Source organism: Neltuma alba, unplaced genomic scaffold (assembly GCF_004799145.2).
Source record: "Neltuma alba isolate B1F8T4 unplaced genomic scaffold, ASM479914v2 tig00011920_pilon, whole genome shotgun sequence".
In the NCBI taxonomy this organism is placed as follows: Eukaryota; Viridiplantae; Streptophyta; class Magnoliopsida; order Fabales; family Fabaceae; genus Neltuma; species Neltuma alba.
In genome coordinates this window covers 296,785-315,956 of record NW_021636512.1, presented here as the reverse complement: position 1 = coordinate 315,956, position 19,172 = coordinate 296,785, and the positions used below count along the sequence as shown (strand labels likewise).

The following is a 19,172-nucleotide window of genomic DNA, read 5'->3' as shown; positions in this document are numbered from 1 at the left end:
AATTATTCAGTTTCTTTTGATCCTCTACTCTTCTCTATTTCTATTACTTTTTTCCTTTCTCTTTCCTCTTTCTCTCTCCTATTTCTTTACTTTTCATAACAAAATGCATTTTACTCCATTATTAAGAATCAAAGTATTCTTTTAAGGATTCAAAGGTAATCTTCAGCTCAGATAGAGTTTGAGCATATCTGCAGACAAAATCGGAGACAAAGATTGAAGGAATGGAATGAACAAAAGGAGGCGTAAGGGAGTCGCAAGCTGAAGAGCTTAATTAACGAACGAAGGCGGAGAGGGTTGTGCGTGCAAGTGGGGTTTGGATCTTTCAATGCTCTTTCAATTAAATATCAATTTGAGATATACTATCTCCGGTCCTAATTATAAGAGTCATTTGACTAATTTGAGGAGATTAAGAAAGTAAGTTGAGTTAGTTATTTCTCCTAAATAAGTGTTGTCTTTCCTAAAATATCCTTGCTAATCAAGTGTATTGACTAAAACTATCATTGTTAGAAGGGTTACTTTAGAAAAAAAAAAAGTATAAATATGAGAAACAAAGTGGATTGGAGTTTTATATTTAGGACCAAAATAAAAGTCAAACAGAATCTTATATTAAAGACCGGAGGTAGTATTAACCATCAAATTGTAATTTGAGTGTGTTAAACAGATATATTTAAGCATCTCCTATGACCTCTTACCTACAGAGGAGTTTTTATATTACTAGGCTACGAGGCTATCTGCAGAAGATGTAGATTTAAAAGGGACCAACATATATACTCCTCCGGTCTTTAGTGTAGGATTTAACTGGAGAGTTGATGTTAATCCTATATATAAGACCTATTTACATGTTTATCAATTTTTTTATAAATTAACTCCATTGATATTCTCCCAACAATAATCAAATAAAGATGATTAGGGTGTTTTAGAAGAAAAAAAACATTACATTAACTAATTTAATTAACATCCGCAATCTACTCAAATTAATTAATTATCTCTTACATTAATGATCAGAGAATAATAAAATTTTTTAAATCAATCATATTAAAAAAATTTCTCTTTCATTTCCCGAGTAACAGGGTGGCATTTGAAATCAAATTTTAATGATTCAGGTTAAATCACGTATTCATTTTTAATTTTGATATCTTAGCCAGTAAAATTTGACGGTAACCGCAAAAACAAACTAGTAAGAAAACAAATTGATATTTTCCCATGCAATGCAACGAGTAAGAGGTGAGTAACAGAGTGTGGTTTACAAAGGATGCAATTTTTTTTTTTAAAAAAATTTATCTTACTCTCTCGGTTCTTAATATAAAATCTATTTAATTAATTTGATTAGATTAAAAAAAATTGGGTAAGTTAGTTAATGATAAGAAACATGTCATATTTTTCTTAAAACACCATAATTATCTTCCTTAATATAATCTCTCCCTCTTCTACTTGATTATAGTTGAGAAAATATCCATCGAAGTAATTTACAAAAAATTAATAAATATGAAGAATAGGTCTAATATTTAGACCAAATTCAACTTAACAATTAAGTTCTATATTAAAGACCGAAGGAGTATATTAATTTCTAACCTATCTAACATAACTGATTTAATCATGAACCCAAGGACAAAAAAAATGTACCCATATTCATTGAAAGTCAGGGGCTTTAGAATGTTGTGTAGACCCTTCACCTACAATTGTTCCTAGATGAGCCAATTAGCCTACTTCCTTGCCCTACGCATAGATAGGGCTATAGGAATAGGATCTTGGAAACATAGGATTCCTAAAATATTGGAATCATGTTTTGATCAATGGCAAATGCCAAGCACTTAAAATAAACTAGTTCAAACACCATTTAATTCAGTGTTAATTAAGCCATCCATAGTCCTCAAGAAAAGAATAAAAATATATTTGTTTTATGATCTGCCTAATCTTCCTTAGATTCCATTTAACTCAAGAGGCCCTCTTTATTCCTTTACTTGTCTGCCGTCATCATGTTTCTGAAAGAACAAGCTTTCACTGACGACCCCAACCCCAAGTATAATATTCCTACACTGTTCTCTTGACACAGACAATGATAGAAACCAGAAGAGATTATACTTAGGAGAGGCAGGCATCTGTAACCAAATTTATTTTGCTAAAATTCTATCGTTGAAAAAAAAATAATAATAATAATAAACAGTAAAACTGGACCTAACTTTTTCTTGCTGAATAAATTCCGGGCTTAATTTTTAAATTATCTGTTATCATATTCTTTAAAGACATGACATGTTATGTTAGCTGTGAATTGTTAAGAATTAAATTGCAAGAGGGCAGAATCATTTGCCAGGGGAAACCTTTGAGACCATCTACCATTATGGAAACCCTTTATAAATAACAAGCTTCACTACTAACCAAATGTACCCCTCTACAAAAGAGCAATCACTTAGTAGTTGTTGGTTCTGACAAGGCTCAAAGATATGAGGAACACTCTACTTCTGTGGTTCCTAATGTTGCTCACCATCCTCACATATTCAGCCTGTGCAAGCAAAGCTAATGCAGAACATGATGATTCTAGGATTTCCAAGTCACCATTACAGCCTAGATGTAAGCAATTAGGAACTTCTTTGTTTCTTTTTTTCCTTGCTCTGATTTCATGTTATTTTCCGTTTTGTTGTATGAAAGTAACCTGAACTTCAACTATGATTCTAGCTTGTTAAACTTATCCAGGTTTAAATCTTGAGTGCACAATTTAACAAGCGAAAAATGAAAATAACAAAGTCGGTTGATATACACTAATTTTTTTAATTTTCAGATATTAACTCGGGCACCCATCAATTTTTTTATGGCTAAACTACAATACCAATTGATGCAAGTACTGAAATCCTAACCGAAGATTGAACATTTGAACAAGTTCACCTTTGTTCTTCTGGAGTGTGCAGATATGTATGGCGTGATCATGGGATCAAATGAAACAAGCAATCAAAGAAGAGTTCCAAGAGTCAATAATGTAAAGCATGATGGAAGCCTTTCACATATAGGAAAGCCAATCAATGGTGCTTCAAGTGACTTGTTACGACGTCCAAATGGCAAGAGACATTCAAGCTCCTTTTCTAGCAAGCCTTCATCTTTGCTCAGGGCAGCTCTCAAGCATCTCTTCCTTGGATTGCTTCTATTTGCTTGCTACTATTGATTTCCCGGGGCCACATGCTTCATCCTGAAACACACTTTAATAGGAGAAAGAATAATAAAAATTAAGAACTCAATAACTAACCTCCTATGTTCATGTCATAAGACCCTTAAGTCCAGCCAAAAGCTGTTCCCCCCACCCCTTCTCTCCCTTATAAATTCCTGCTCACAGCATCTGATAGCAAGATGATGCTAATGCTTTTTTCTTTTTCCTTTTTGGCCCCCCTTTTTTGCTATTTAAAATGATAAGCTAGCTTTTGCCTTCATTTCCCTTCAAGCGTGCTAAATCTATTTTATACAAGAAACAAATTACGGGAGAGAAACACACATACGTACCTTGTCTTCAATATCGCTTGGCTCAGGACCAACTAAACCAAAGTTTCTTAACTTATAATCTATGATCTCCAACTAGATTCCGTTGCATCCGGACAACTAATCTAGAGCCATACTGCACAAAGTTGACTAGCTGGATAAAACGGGAAAATCTAGTTCGCCCTTTGTGATTTGATTTAAAATCAACTTGTCTTTCTGTTAGATTTAAGGAGTCTCAGCCAACTCTGATAGTTTATCGTCACTAATTAGCCCCCACTCTTGAGAATTGAAATAGCCCACTTAATTCGTGCAATAGCACCATATAGTTGTTCAAAATATAAATTAGGTTGGTTAGGTAACGATTGAACAAACCACACACGTGTTAAATAAGATGCTTCTTCAAATAGTATGAGAGCACAGGCCAAATGGTGGTAAATACTAACTTACCCTAATAAAACTGGCCTCCTGTGCTCAAACTTGAAGAGTAGAACTTATCACCTTGACTCCACGCAATCTTAAGCATCCGTGGACAATATCGGAAAACTGTCCTATTAGCAGTAATAATAACACAATGGTAATATTTCCTTCATTGAAGAAAGTGAATTAAAACAATAAGTGGCACACCACGGAATGACTAGTGGTTTCCTAGAATGAGGGAGATGGGGGCAAGAATGAAAGGTTAACATACATAAAATGAAACTGTTACATAACTGCAATTTGGAAATGGGTTAGGTAAGCGAGGATATACTATCCGTCAGGATTGGCTGCTCTGCCTATATATACATGAGCAAATCATTGAAAGGTGTGCGTGAAGTCTAAGTGAGCAATAACAGAAATGTTCCCTCTCTCTTCACTTCTCCCTGTTCTTCTCTCTTCCCTCAGACCTCTAAACACTTCTCCTTCGCTCTTTCCCCTCTTCCCTTTCCCACTCTTTACCTTTCAAGATAACAAAGGTATAACAGAAACACTTTAATTTTAGATTTCTGTAACATAACATATGAAGCAGTGCATCAGATAAACCCACTTGACCATTTCAGAAATGAACAAGAGAAAATGGAATTCATATACAACTGCATTACAAGTTCAAGCAAGACTTAAAGATATTCATACAATAGAAATAACATGGACGAGGTGTCATTAATTTGATTACAAGCATAAAAGACTACAGATATAGGCGCTGAACTTCAACCCCAAAAGAAGAAGAGTTGCTGCAGAAATTCTTCTGAAGCACTTCACATACCGGCAAACCGGAGGGCTCAATGGTAAAAGAAGGAATGAACAAGTATGTATATTTCTGTGAATATGTGAGCTTTATCTTTAATGTATTTGGCCACGAGCGTCTTCGATAGCTACTTGAGTTGTTTCTCCGTCGTCCCCGTCACACAAAAGTCTTCCTTCCTTAAATACCTTCCCACACCTTCGTCATATCAACCCTATCTCTTGTTTCGTCTTCCTTTTACTACTTCCCTATACAATCCAAGATTAATTGCAAGCCATGCTATTTGTAAATTATAAACGTCGTTCACGTCTCACGCCCTGTATATGACATGCCAGCACGTGCATGCACAACTTTTTCATAACTAATTATGGGAGTAATAAACATTGACTTTTGGAGGAGACCAACCCAAGAGACATACATCAGTTTATGAACAAACCCATATAGCCACGTTGGATTAGGGCCTGGGCCTTAATAATTCATTTCTGGGGCCACGTGGGAGCCTTTTCCCCTTCGTACACGACAGCAAATTGGATCTTCACCCTTGCAGCCGGAAAAAGGGAAACTGGATTTTCACCCGTTGTGTCAATAGTGTTTAAGTAATTTGCGTCAATATCAAAAAAGTTGTGCCAAAAAAACACACGAGAATGGAAGAGAACACGGTATTAAACATTTGGCCTTTTGAGTATTACATATTGTTCATGTTAATTAATTCAATTTAGTAGCGTGACTGTATTTTGAACTCCTAACTTACATGAAAAGATCTCGTAATAAAAAAATATGGACCTTAGAATATTAATTGTATCCCCATTTCCTGCAAGGAAACGTGGATTTTATTTGGCCACAACTCCAGTCATCCCCTGAATTTTATGTTATATGTAGAGGTAATTTCTGGTGAATTCTCTAAACTCCTACAATAATACAAACAACTCTCCTATTAATTTACTTATCTTAATTTTATTCGTTACTTATTTGCATACATTTTAAAGTTTATATGCCTTATATGGATATAACTCCAAATTTGAGTGGTTACACACAGACAAAAATATATAATCGATGGTTGGACTTGGAGTTTTTTTATATAGAGTTGAAAGTTCAAGTGGTTGGTTGTTAAGTTTTAAAGGTTGAGATCGATCTGTCTTTTTTTAACCAGAAGATCGATCTGTTTTGAAAAATATACCATGAGATTCTAAAAAATATATATATAATTATTAAAAAATCTCAATGAAAAATTGAAAGTATAAACTTTATTATCATCTCTTCCTATAGAACTTATTATTCACTTATTAGTTATTATGAAATTTTTAATAATTATTCTTTTTGAAAATTTCTATTATTCCACCTGCCCCTTAGGTTCACTTTGCCATATGAATGTTAGAGCTAATAATATGAATTGGACTAATAGTGGGTTAGGATTAGTTAAAAACCAGTCTCCAGTAAATAAGCCTTTTTAACCCACCCTACTATGCACTGGTTGACCTATGTTTATTTTTTTAGTTTTTATTTTATTAATTATTATAATTATATTATGATATGTTATATCCTATTTAAAAAAATTCAAAAAATATCTATATCATTTATTTGGTACTTTTGAGTTTTGATCAAAACATTTGATGGAAAAACAAAACTTTTATTGTATTTTTGTATATTGTATTTGGAAAAATATTTAAAAAATAAAAAAAGTAAACAATTGTTGGCAGGTTAGGATTGGTTAAAAGCTAATCTACTTGCAAATAGGCTTTTTTAGCACATACTGCCTAACCTTAACCTATCACAGGTTAACCTGTATTACCAATTCTATGCATAGCGTATGGAGAAGCCACAACCATAGTTTTGAGCTTGTTGCGTTTTAAATATATTGAGAGTTTGCTTCTTCTTTTTTTAAGTTGTATTTTTGGCATGTAAGTGTTTTATGAAAAGTGTAATTAATTTTTTTAATCTAAAATGTCTTGTGAGTATGTCAAAATTACTTGAATTCTATTAGAAAGAAACAATTAATAATTGGTACTAATAAAGAAGAGTAAAATTGAAAACAAAATCTTAGGATCTCAACTATTTAATTATTTCTTCGAGCCAGGTTAAAGTGCTTATTTTAAAAACGGAGGGAGTATGAAGCAGTGACAATAGTTTCATTGTTCTAATTTACACAACTCATTTTTTTTTATTTTTAAAAAATTAATCATCATTTTTTTAAATTTACAGCCAAAGGTTTATTTTGTATGTAACTTTTTGCTCTTAAATAGAAAGGCTTTTCTTATATTATCCACCTTAATACTCCTTTGCATCTTAATTCATATGATTTCTTGGTAAGAAAAGAAAAGGGATCCATCATCTTCTAACTACTTGGCCATATATGGCAAAGTAAGGGTTTAAAAATTCAAGTAATCTATGAAGAAGCTAGCTTAGTAATCTCAAAGGGTTAATTAACATGTAAAGATCTGCCATATATATACTACAAAAATGATAATAAAATGTATATATTATTAGTAAATAATGAATAAATACAAACAACATATATGAATCACACTATACTAAAATGACAAAGCAACTGACTGCTTTGTTGATCCCAATGATACTAAACTTTTCTCTTAAACCTTTTTTAGGCATGAGATTATAAGTTTGAAATCTCTATATAGAATGTTGATAATGAATGCATGCATAACTTATGAAAAATTAGAAGAGTTGTTCACATCTAATATCCAACCGTGCTTCGAACATAATTGTTTCCACCAGAGAGCTGTGAACAATAAAAAAAAAAATTAAAATTCACATCAATACATATCATAAATATATGGATTTAATTGGTTCTTAAGTTAGAGCTTAAGTTTGAGGCTTTGAGCTATCAAGTTCAGCTCCTTTTTGTTAAAAAATATTACACCTTATAAAGTTTTGGAAAATTTAGGTAATCTATTAATAGGCATAGCATCACTCTCACTTATTGATTGACGCATGATACGCATAAGCTGCGTATGGATTTTCTAAATATATAATGCATGATACTTGACCACAACTATAAATTCTTGTTATCACTTTGCTTTGCTTTTCATGATTCTTTTCTTCTTGAGTAGTACTTAATTATTAAAAAAGTTAATGCGTACGTGTGCGACAATTCGATTCCCAATTTTTTTCGGAAAAAAAAAAGTGAACAAGTTAATAACCAGAAGTTGTGAGCATATAATCTGATTCAATCACGATCAAGAAAATGTTTAAGAAACAAAGTTATCAATAACACCCTATTTTAGATTCATATTCGACAAAGAAGCTTGCTACTCCTCTAGTCCTATTTATAAGTTACTTTCAACATATTTCACACAGATCAAGAAAAATTTTAAATTTCATTAACTCTCATTTAAAATTCAACAACTTTTTAACTTTATCCCTATTTAATATATATATTATAGCTCATATAAACAAAGTGAACACAATAATAAAGGAAGGGTGAAATTGTATATCTATAAAAAAAAATTATCTTAGTACCGGATGAATAGAATCAAAAAATATTTTTTCTTTCTGCCTTATAAATAGGACCAACGGAATATATCTCAAGTGCTAAAAAGAAATTACACCTTCTAGTGTGAATTGTGATACTTTTGCAAAATAATAGAATCAATCAAAAAAAAATTCTTTTTACACTTTATAAGAATTTTTTTTTTACGTACTTATCTTGTGAGATATAAAATCAATTAAAATAAGTTAATCCAAATACCCACTATAAAAATATTACTCTCAACTTTTAATATAAGAGCTAGTTAAGGGGTTAAATTTATCTTCTAAGATATAAAATCAATTAAAATAAGTTAATCCAAATACCCACTATAAAAATATTACCCTCAACTTTTAATATAAAAGCTAGTTGAGGGGTTAAATTTGGTCATAAATATAAGACATCAATTTATCCTGTCTTACAAATTTATAATTTTTTTCCCAAGATATCCATTGATTGTAATGGGTTTTCATCAAGGGGATGATAGCTTGAAATGCACATAATAATAATAATAAAAATTTAGGCAAACCAATATATATTTGTTACAGATTAATTTCTTCAATATCTCCAAATTAGTTACGCAAATTTTTTATCAGAGATATTAGTTGAATTCTTAGACTTGTGCAACAAAAGGGGATAATGGAACAAAAGATATACCTTACTTTTATTTTTCACTTTGTCCCCAAAAGAATCTTTGTAGTTTTTTTTTTTTTAACGCAGCTTCTTTTCTCCTCCACTCTTAGAATAGTCTAAATCCTCTACGGTGAAAAAAGAGCAGAAAGATGCTGTTGTTAAAGATAACCATAACGGTTGATCCTACAAACCATGTAATGTCATTTCACTATGTATGAAACAATGTACTCTTTTTTACGGCTTCAACTCAACACGGTGATGCTTTTGATCCAAATTCATGATACCCTTTTGCCTTTTCTTCTACATCTTGAATGATGCTTGAAATTTGGATGCCCTCGAAAGTGAACAATTTTGAGTAGAAGAGGAAATTAAAAAACTGTTTGGTAAAAACAATCTATGAAAAATTTCACACAAAAAACAGTCTAAAATTACTAAACTTCAAATCAGATCTGGTACAGCATTTTAATAAGTTTTGACGGTACTAAACTTGCAAATAAGAGCAGCACATTTGCGCAGAAATTTTTTATTTAGAATTAATAATTTTAAACTTCTTTTTACCGGGTTCTCTCCATAATCTATTCCATTCTCTGTTTCTGATATTATCTCAAACTCGTGGACACACTCTAACTATTGTCTTTGGTAGTAACTCCAAAAAGAGGGAGAGAATGATAGAGAACGCGGAAAAAAGAGACTTGGAGATGATGAAAGGTTGCAAATTAGAGTTTTCATGCATTAACTTCTTAAAAATAAGCCTCCTCGTGTGTGTGTATTTGATTATCAAAATTCGAAATATAAAATATAAGTTTTGTTTAATTGACTAATATAGCAATAAGTTAGCCCATCAATAGGAGGAGGCGCGATCCAATAATTTTCTAACAGAAGGATTTTCATTTGGATTGTCTAAAATGTTATAGATATAGCATAATTCCAATGAATCCATTGACATGTCAAGAACATAAACATCAACTTGAAACAAGGACTGAACTTTTTCTTCTTCTAGATTTGAATAATCATAGAATGAAACGAAACTGGTGATTTCTTTAATTATATTAATTATTGTCTTATTGAAAACTTGCTTTCTCAAATCTCTTGCTCAGTTTTCTCAGAGAAAAATGCAGGTTCTTTTCGATCATTTAACCCTGACGTTGTTAATAGAGAAATATTGACATAGTTAATTCTCAAAATAATTATTATTATTATAAAAAATTATCATTTGAGAACTAAAGGTTCACTTTTGTCTAAAAGTTTGTTATTCGACATAATGAAAATAAACCTACTTGTGAGCAAAAACAGGTGTCTTTTTGATCCAGAAAATTAGCTCAACTAAAGAAGTAGCATGCTTTTCCATTAGTATAAGAATAAACACTTTTTAAATTGAATTTCAAATGCATTCTACTCCATCATTAAAAATCAAAGTACACTTTTTAAGGATCAAAGGTAATCGTAAGCTCAGATAGAGTTTGAGCATATCTCCAGACAAAATTGGATACAAAGATTGAAGGAATAGAATGAACAAAGGAGGCCTAGGATCCGTTTGGTATGAGGAAAAATGAAAAGAGGAGAGGGAAAGGAAAATTCTAACAAGATCGATTTAAAAAATTGAAAAAGTGGGGTTAAAAGCTTTTAATTTTTATTACTCTTTTATATTACTTCTTCTTTATTAAAATTTCAAAACCCCACTTCTCTAATTTTTTAAATAGAACTCGTTAAAATTTTCTTTTCTCTCTTTTCCCTCTAATTCCCTCATACCAAATAGTACCTAAGGGAGTGGAAAGCTGAAGGGCTTAATTAACGAACAAAGGCGGAAAGGGCTGTGTGCGGGAGTGGGGTTTGGATCTTTCAATGCTCTTTCCATTGAGCGTCAATTTAAGATATACTAACCATCAGATTGTAATTTGAGTATGTTAGACAGATATATTTAAGCGCCTATAGAAGAGTTTTTATTTCACCAGGCTACGAGGCCATCTGCAGAAGATGTAGATTTAAAAGGGACCAACATATATACTCTTCCAATCTTTAGCTCAGGATTTAATTAGAAAGTTGATGTTGATCCTATATATAAAACCTATTTATATATTTATCAATCTTTTTTCAAATTAACCCTATTAATATTCTCCTAGTAATAATTAAGTAAGAGAGGGTGGGAGAGAATTATTGAAGATGATTAGGATGTTTTAAAAAAAATTATATTAACTAATCTAACTAATATTTTTAGTCTATTCAAATTAATTAATTATGTCTTCGTCGAAGGATGATAATCAAAAGGAGGGGGGGACCTACAAACGCCGAAAGAAGATGCACCTTGAACCAACAGATGGAATTTTCACTCAATGGTTCATATGCGCCTTCACGGCTTTTAAAATGACTGGAGTGGCGGAAAGATTAATCTCATGGCTATCTTTTTGGAGGATATTGATTCCCTACGCTTGGTATGAGGAAAATTGAAGGCGAGGGAAGAGAAAATTTTAATAAACTATTTTTTTAAAAAATTTTAAAAAATGGGATTAAAACATTATAATTTATTTTATCTTTCATCTTTTCATTAAAATTTCAAAATTTAACTTCTCCAATTTTTTAAATCGATTCTGTTAAAATTTTTCCTCCCCTTCATTTTTCTCGTAACAAACATCGGGTGGCATTTGAAATCAAATTTTAATGATTCAGGTTAAATCATGTATTCATTTTTAATTTCGATATCTTAAACTAGTAAAATTTGACTGTAACAATAGAAACAAACTAGTGAGAAAACAATTTGATATTTTCCATGTAATGCAACGAGTAAGAGGTAACAGTTTGTGGTTTGCGAAGGATGCAATTTCAAAAAAAAAAAAAAAAACCATTATATGTTATATTAATTTCTAATCTACCTACCATAAGTATTACTGAATTAATCACGAACCCAAGGACAAATAAAAGTGCCCATATTCATTGAAAGTCGAGGGCTTTAGAATGTTGTGGAGACACTTCACACTTTACCTACAATTGTTCCCAAATGAGCCTATTAACTTACTTCCTTGCCCTATGTATAAATAGGGCCATAGGATCTTGGAAAAATAGGGTTCCTAAAATATTTGAATCTTGTTTTGATCAATGGCAAATGCCAAGTCTCTACCACCTCAACCATTTCAAAATTTTGTAAAAAGAAACTTGACAATGCACTAGTGAAATGTGAATCATACAATCTGGGGGGGGGGGGGGGGAACCACCATAAGCACTAAAAAAGTGTTTTTATGCAATCCAACTATCAAGATGAAAATCTTCTCACATGTTTCACCCCATATAGCGCAAAATCACTTAAAATAAACTAATTCAAACACCATTTAATTCAGTGTTAATTAAGCCATCCATATTCCTCAAGAAAAGAATAAAAATATAATTGCTTTATGATCTGCCTAATCTTCCTTGGATTCCATTTAACTCGAGGGGCCCTCTTTATTCCTTTACTTGTCAGCCATCATCATGTTTCTGAAAGAACAAGCTTTCACTTACCACCCCAATAATAATATTCCTTCACTGTTCTCTTGACACAGACAATGACAGAAACCAGAAGAGATTATACTAAGGAGAGGCAGGCATCCGTAACCAAAATTATTTTGCTAAAATTCTATCGTTAAAAAGAAATAATAATAAACAGTAAACCCCTATCTAACTTTTTCTCACTGAATAAATTCCGGGCTTAATTTTTAAATTATCTGTTATCATATTCTTTAAAGACATGACACTAAATCATAACAATGTTAGCTGTGAACTGTTAAGAATCAAATTGCAAGAGGGCAGAATCATTTGCTTGGGGGGAATCTTTGAGACTATCTATGGTTATGAAACCCCTTTATAAATAACAAGCTTCACTGCTAACCAAATGTACCCCTCTACAAAAGAGCAATCACTTAGTAGTTGTTGGTTCTGACAAGGCTCAAAGATATGAGGAAGACTCTACTTCTCTGGTTCCTAGTGTTGCTCACCATCCTCACATATTCAGCCTGTGCAAGCAAATCTAATGCAGAACATGATGATTCTAGGATTTCCAAGTCAACATTACAGCCTAGATGTAAGCAATTAGGAACTTCTTTGTTTCTTTTTTTCCTTGCTCTGATTTCATGTTATTTTCCGTTTTGTTTTATGAAAGCTGCCTAAACTTCAACTATGATTCTAGCTTGTTAAACTTATCCAGGTTTAAATCTTGAGTGCACAATTTAACAAGCGAAAAATGAAAATAACAAAGTCGGTTGATATACACTTTTTTTTTTTTAATTTTTGGATGTTAACTCGGGCACCCATCAATTTTTTTATGGCTAAACTACAATACCAATTGATACAAGTACTGAAATCCTAACCGAAGATTGAACATTTGAACAAGTTCACCTTTGTTCTTCTGGAGTGTGCAGATATGTATGGCGTGATCATGGGATCAAATGAAACAAGCAATCAAAGAAGAGTTCCAAGAGTGAATAATGTACAGCATGATGGAAGCCTTTCACATATAGGAAAGCCAGTCAATGGTGGTGGTTCAAGTGACTTGTTACGACGTCCAAATGGCAAGAGACCTTCAAGCTCCTTTTCTAGCAAGCCTTCATCTTTGCTCAGGGCAGCTCTCAAGCATGTCTTCCTTGGATTGCTTCTATTTGCTTGCTACTATTGATTTCCTGGGGCCACATGCTTCATCCTGAAACACACTTTAATAGGAGAAAGAATAATAAAAATTAAGAACTCAATAACTAACCTCCTATGTTCATATCATAAGACCCTCAAGTCCAGCCAAAAGCTGTTCCCCCCACCCCTTCTCTCCCTTATAAATTCCTGCTCACAGCATCTGATCGCAAGATGATGCTAATGCTTTTTTCTTTCTTCTCCCCCCCCCCCTTTTTTGCTATTTAAAATAATAAGTTAGCTTTGGCCTCCATTTCCCTTTGAGTGTGCTAAATCTATTTTACACAAGAAACAAATTCCGGGAGAGAAACACACATACATACCTTGTCATCAATATCGCTTGGCTCAGGACCAACTAAACCAAAGTTTCTTAACTTATAATCTACGATCTCCAACTAGATTCCGTTGCGACTTGCATCCAGACAATTAATCTAGAACCATACTGCACAAAGTTGACTAGCTGGATAAAACGGGAAAATCTAGTTCGCCCTTCGTGATTTGATTTAAAATCAACTTGTCTTTCTGTTAGCTTTAAGGAGTCTCAGCCAACTCTGATAGTTTATTGTCACTAATTAGCCCCCACTCTTGAGAATTGAAATAGCCCACTTAATTCGTGCAATAGCACCATATAGTTGTTCAAAATATAAATTAGGTTGGTTAGGTAACGATTGAACAAACCACACACATGTTAAATAAGATGCTTCTTCAAATAGTATGAGAGCACAGGCCAAATGGTGGTAAATACTAACTTACCCTAATAAAACTGGCCTCCTGTGCTCAAACTCGAAGAGTAAATCTTATCACCTTGACTCCACGCAATCTTAAGCATCCATGGACAATATCGGAAAACTGTCCTATTAGCAGTAATAATAACACAATGGTAATATTTCCTTCACTGAAAAAAGTGAATTAAAACAATTAGTAGCACACCACGGAATGGTTAGTGGTTTCCTAGAATGAGGGAGATGGGGGCAAGAATGTAAGGTTAACGTATATAAAATGAAACTGTTACATAACTGTAATTTGGAAATGGGGTAGGTAAAGTTAGCAAGGATATACTATCCGTTAGGATTGGTTGCTCTGCCTATACACACATGCGCAAATCATTGAATGGCGTGCGTGAAGTCTAAGCGAGCAATAACAGAAATGTTCCCTCTCTCTTCACTTCTCCCTGTTCTTCTCTCTTCCCTCAGACCTCTAAACACTTCTCCTTCACTCTTTCTTCTCTTCCCTTTCCCTCTCTTTACCTTTCAAGATAACAAAGGTATAACAGAATCACTTTAATTTTAGATTGCTGTAACAGAACATAAGAAGCAGTGCATCAGATAAACCCACTTGACCACTTCAGAAATGAACAAGAGAAAATGGAATTCATATATAACTGCATTACAAGTTCAAGCAAGCCTTAAAAATATACATACAATAGAAATTACATGGATAAGGGTCATTAATTTGATTACAAGCATAAAAGACTACAGATATAGGCGCTGAACTTCAACCCCAAAAGCATTTCACATACCAGCAAACCGGAGGGCTCAATTCTGTACTTATCGAATAAATCTTCTTACCCATCCTCAGAACCGGAAAACATCTGTCTGGAATCTCTCATCATACAATCTCCAATGGCCATACCTCTCAGCATGGTAAGAAGACCTGGGGATGTACATATTTGGGCGTTTAATCTCTTCCAGACACTCCAAGTTGGATGTTGCACTTGCAATGTCGCGGCCAGTTAAGCTAGTACACCCAGTCAAATCCAAAAACTTGAGCTTCTTACACCCCTGACATAGTGAATTGAAGCCTTTTCCTGATAATTTGGAAAAACTAATCTCAAGGCACTCTAGAAGTGGCATAGAATTTGCAATAGCTGCAGCCTCAGAATCCCCATCTTGTGGACAAGCATTTAGATATTCATCAGGAACAACTCCCACATGCTGAGAAGGATCGATCCAATTCATGAGGTTTCGCTTCAAAATCTTAAGGCTTGGGCAATTTTTTCCAATCAACAGCAATGACTCATGGGATATTTCATAGCAGTAGCTGATGTCAAGTTCCCTGAGCTTTGGACAACTGAAAGCTATCATAGAGATGGAATCATCAGTAGCATGAGGGCAGCTTCTGATCGCTAGAACCTCGAGATTGGGGCATCTAAATTGCAATTGCATGATGCACAGAACCACAAAAGCAAAAAAATAAAGTGAGCTCTAATGTCACACAAAATAATGCTGAGGGCTCAAATATAATAATCTAAACCGTCACATAAATTTCAACTGCTAGAGCTCCATTAAATTAAGCACCAATGCTTTACAACCGGAGCCATATCATAAACGATGCGTTCAATCTTCAAAATTCTAATGCACACTCAAAAATTATTTATTTCAAAATCCGATCACAGCATGCCCAATTACATAATCAACACTGTTTCTTTCAACTCGCCTTTCAATGGCAATTTATAAGAAAAATCAGGGTATGTTCTTAATATTCCAACTTTTAAAACTTGGATTAACAATTCAAAGCAGAAAAATTGGAAGAAAAAAAAATCAAGTAGACAGAAGAAAAGCAAATTGCAATCAGGATTTACCTTTGAGCGACGAGAACAAGCGAGCGATCAGTGCAATGTCTAAGACGAATCTCCTTGAGAGAACCAGCGCTCCAACCGGTGACTGATCGAAGCATGGAATCGATCTTCCTCTCGAACTCGGGGGTCCACCAGCGGGCCAACTCAACGGGGGAATCGAAGTAGGTCTCGAGGTCGAAGACGGAGTGGAAAGAGGGGTCCTTGGAGGCGCGAAGCCAGGACTTGCAGACGAACATGGCGCCTCGCCATCGGTCGCGGATGCAGAGGCGGGAGAATATGTTGATGAGGCACTCATAAGTCAACTCGGCCCAGTCGACTCCGAGTGCCGACTCGGCGTCTCCCCCATCGGTTTCCATCGGGAAAGAGCCCGGCTTCTGCGAATCGCTTCCGACACCTACGATAGTAATTGTGCGATTGACGTGATGTGAAATCACCGCGAACCTTTTGCCTCAGGCACCAGAGCCGTGCAGGGACCTTTTGAGAATGGACAAGGAGAACATCTCATGAGGTCAAATCCGAAATGTCATAGGATTTAGTTTTCTTCTCTCTCAAGCCGTTGGCTTGCCGTGTATATTAAAACAAAAAACAAAAAAAATAGCGCGAACCTTTTATACAGTTACACACATGTTCGTAAATATAAGAACTAGTTGACTAATTTAAAAAAATTAAAAAATAAATTAATTTAGTTATTTATAATATATAGATGTTATTTTTTCTAAAATATCCTTACTAATCAAGTATATTGGATAGAACTACCATTATTAAAAAGATTACCTTTAAAAAAATATATAAATATAGAGACAAAATTGATTGGGGTCTTATATTTGGAAACAAAATAAAGATCAAATAACATTTTATATTAAAAACCAGAGGTATTATATTCTAAATGTGGTAGAGCGGGCTAACTGTGATACGGATTGAAAGCTCAACGGGTTGGAGCACCGATCACCTTGTATCTTAATCGGCTGGCAAAATGCAATATTCTGTTTTTTTTAATTTCGAAAAACAAAAAATAACAAGACATAAAAAAAAAGAGTGACAAAAAAAAAGCTTGGAATTACTAAATTTCAAACCAAGTATGGTAACAATATTTTATTTAGTGTTAACAATACTGAATTTACAAATGACAACAAATTTTTGTTGATATTCTTTATTTAGTATTTACAAATTTCTAACTTCTTTTTTTATCCTTGTCCCTAAAAAAAATGCTCTTTTACATAACCACTTGCTCAATTTCATTTTTATAAAACCACCTAATTGTAATCACAAATGTAGTAAAAATAAGATAGCATTTTATGATTAATATTATAATGTCGTGCGAGAAGAATATCTTCGATCAATGCCTGTAATTAATTGTACGCTCAAAGTAACGAAGGTTCAGTTTATATTAAAAAAATATTAATATTCAACATAAAGAATTATTTTTTTTTTTTATACAAAGGAAAGCAATAAAGAATTATAATACCACCTCCTATCTTTAATATAAGAACTCGTTTGACTTTTATTTTAGTTCTAAATATAAGATTTCAATTCACTTTGTCTCTTATATTTATGCATTTTCTTTCAAGGTAATCCTTCTAATAATGATAGTTATAGCCAATACACTTGATTAGTAAGGATATTTTAAGAAAGACAATATTTATTTATTACAAATAACTAATTTAACTTATTTCCTTAATCTTCTCAAATTAGTCAACAAACTCTTATAATTAGAACTGAAGATAGTAGTATAAAAATATTAAAATAGAAATACCCCAGACATGAAGAATATGTAGTAAAAAATAGAGACACAATTTTAGTAATAAAAAAACCTTCTAATATGGTGGCAAATTAACTACTATGCTAAAAATGTTGAAGTTGGACTTGAGTCTTAAACTTGGGTAGCGGGCTAATGAATTGACCTGAAATAATATGATGTGATGACTAATTTGTTAAAATAGGCGGACCAGCCCGCTAGCCTGCAGCAGAGCAAGCTCAAAACAATGCGGGGTTGAATAGTAGTCCGCAAATGCCAAGTTGAACCTGCCTTTTTTGTGAGTTGAGCCCTGTATTGACGATTCTAATATATACTCCCTCCATGTTATTTATAACTTTCAAATTTGAAAAGAGATAGTTCTTTTATAAACTCAATTTGGGTTTATTTTAACATTTAATATATTTTTTTAATATTACTCTTAATTATTTCTCTCTTATCACATTTTTCCATATATTTTTCCATTTGTTTTCATTTATTATAATAATATATTTAGAAATATCAATATATTTTTAACTTATTTATTATTTTAAACTAGTTGTTTATTCTCAGTGAATTAGTTATTTAAAACTTATAAGAACCAAAAACTGTGTGTGTGTGTATCCAATGTGATTGTTAAGCATCCCTGGAACCTTGATCCTTCGAAGGGGCGCGAGGTCGACTTTTAAGCTACATTTTTTTTTTGGACCCGATAAAGTGAAATTTTCCTTAAAGATTAAATAAGTACAAAGCCCAGCAAGAGGTTCAAAAGGACAGGTAATAAGAGCCCAAAGCCAACAAACCTAGGAGTGTGTTTGGCTCAATAAAGAGAATGGGAGGAGAGAGATTTTAATATAAAAAAAGGAGATAAAAAGAGGGAGAGAGATTTTAATATTACCTTATTTAGATTAATACAAAAGGAGGGAAAGAAAAGAGAGAAATTTTAATGTTACTTTGCTTGGTTGAGGAAGAGAGGGGAGGCAAAATATTTTTTTATGGTCAACTTTGCTCTTATATTATTTAAGTTGATTTTTACAAACTTTAGAGTAATTAATAAAATATAATTATAAATAATATTTAATACTCCTCCGGTCCTTAATATAAGACCCATTTAACTAATTTGATTAGATTAAGGAAGTTAGGTAAGTTAGTTAATTATAAGAAAAGTGACACATTTTTCCTAAAATACCATAATCATCTTTTTTTAATACCTTCTCTCCCTCTTTTACTTGATTATGGTTGAGGGAGTATCCATAGGGGTAATTTAGAGAAAAATGATAAATATGAGAAATGGGTCTTATATTTAGGATCAAAACTAACTCAAGAATTGGGTCCTATATTAAGGACCGAAGGAGTATATAAGATCAACTTTTTATCATGAGCAAAATTAAATAAATATAATGATAATACATAATTAATA

At 32.9% G+C, this 19,172-nt stretch overlaps 3 protein-coding genes across 4 annotated transcripts; 2 read left to right on the top strand and 1 right to left on the bottom strand.

Annotated features, from left to right (window-relative positions):
* The first annotated feature begins 2,412 nt into the window (after positions 1-2,412).
* LOC114719533 (uncharacterized) lies at positions 2,413-3,413 on the top strand. The gene is made up of 2 exons (XM_028905047.1): positions 2,413-2,568; positions 2,904-3,413. The coding sequence occupies exons 1-2, from the start codon at positions 2,442-2,444 to the stop codon at positions 3,152-3,154; spliced, it is 378 nt and encodes a 125-aa protein (XP_028760880.1). The 5' UTR covers positions 2,413-2,441; the 3' UTR covers positions 3,155-3,413.
* Positions 3,414-3,935: 522 nt separating this feature from the next.
* LOC114719531 (F-box protein SKIP1) lies at positions 3,936-16,530 on the bottom strand. 2 transcript variants are annotated; one of them, XR_003737912.1, is made up of 3 exons: positions 16,024-16,530; positions 14,962-15,590; positions 3,936-4,051 (listed from the first exon to the last, which is right to left on the bottom strand). XR_003737912.1 is itself a non-coding variant. In XM_028905045.1 (2 exons), exons 1-2 carry the CDS (start codon positions 16,374-16,376, stop codon positions 15,017-15,019), a joined length of 927 nt encoding a protein of 308 aa, XP_028760878.1. In that variant the 5' UTR covers positions 16,377-16,530; the 3' UTR covers positions 14,760-15,016. The 2 variants fall into 2 exon arrangements, 1 of the variants encoding a protein (XP_028760878.1); XM_028905045.1 differs by lacking the exon at positions 3,936-4,051 and having other exon boundaries at positions 14,760-15,590.
* LOC114719532 (uncharacterized) lies at positions 12,704-13,455 on the top strand. Its single transcript, XM_028905046.1, has 2 exons — positions 12,704-12,843; positions 13,181-13,455. The coding sequence occupies exons 1-2, from the start codon at positions 12,717-12,719 to the stop codon at positions 13,432-13,434; spliced, it is 381 nt and encodes a 126-aa protein (XP_028760879.1). The 5' UTR covers positions 12,704-12,716; the 3' UTR covers positions 13,435-13,455.
* Positions 16,531-19,172: the final 2,642 nt, after the last annotated feature.

What these genes read in the sequence shown, in the direction of transcription:
- LOC114719533 (XM_028905047.1), top strand. Translation starts at nt 2,442, where the DNA reads ATGAGGAACACTCTACTTCTGTGGTTCCTAATGTTGCTCACCATCCTC. An exon ending in GTCACCATTACAGCCTAGAT is followed by an intron (nt 2,569 to 2,903) that starts GTAAGCAATTAG and finishes TGGAGTGTGCAG; the next exon opens with ATATGTATGGCGTGATCATG.
- LOC114719532 (XM_028905046.1), top strand. Translation starts at nt 12,717, where the DNA reads ATGAGGAAGACTCTACTTCTCTGGTTCCTAGTGTTGCTCACCATCCTC. An exon ending in GTCAACATTACAGCCTAGAT is followed by an intron (nt 12,844 to 13,180) that starts GTAAGCAATTAG and finishes TGGAGTGTGCAG; the next exon opens with ATATGTATGGCGTGATCATG.
- LOC114719531 (XM_028905045.1), bottom strand. Translation starts at nt 16,376, where the DNA reads ATGGAAACCGATGGGGGAGACGCCGAGTCGGCACTCGGAGTCGACTGG. An exon ending in CTTGTTCTCGTCGCTCAAAG is followed by an intron (nt 15,591 to 16,023) that starts GTAAATCCTGAT and finishes ATTGCAATTTAG; the next exon opens with ATGCCCCAATCTCGAGGTTC.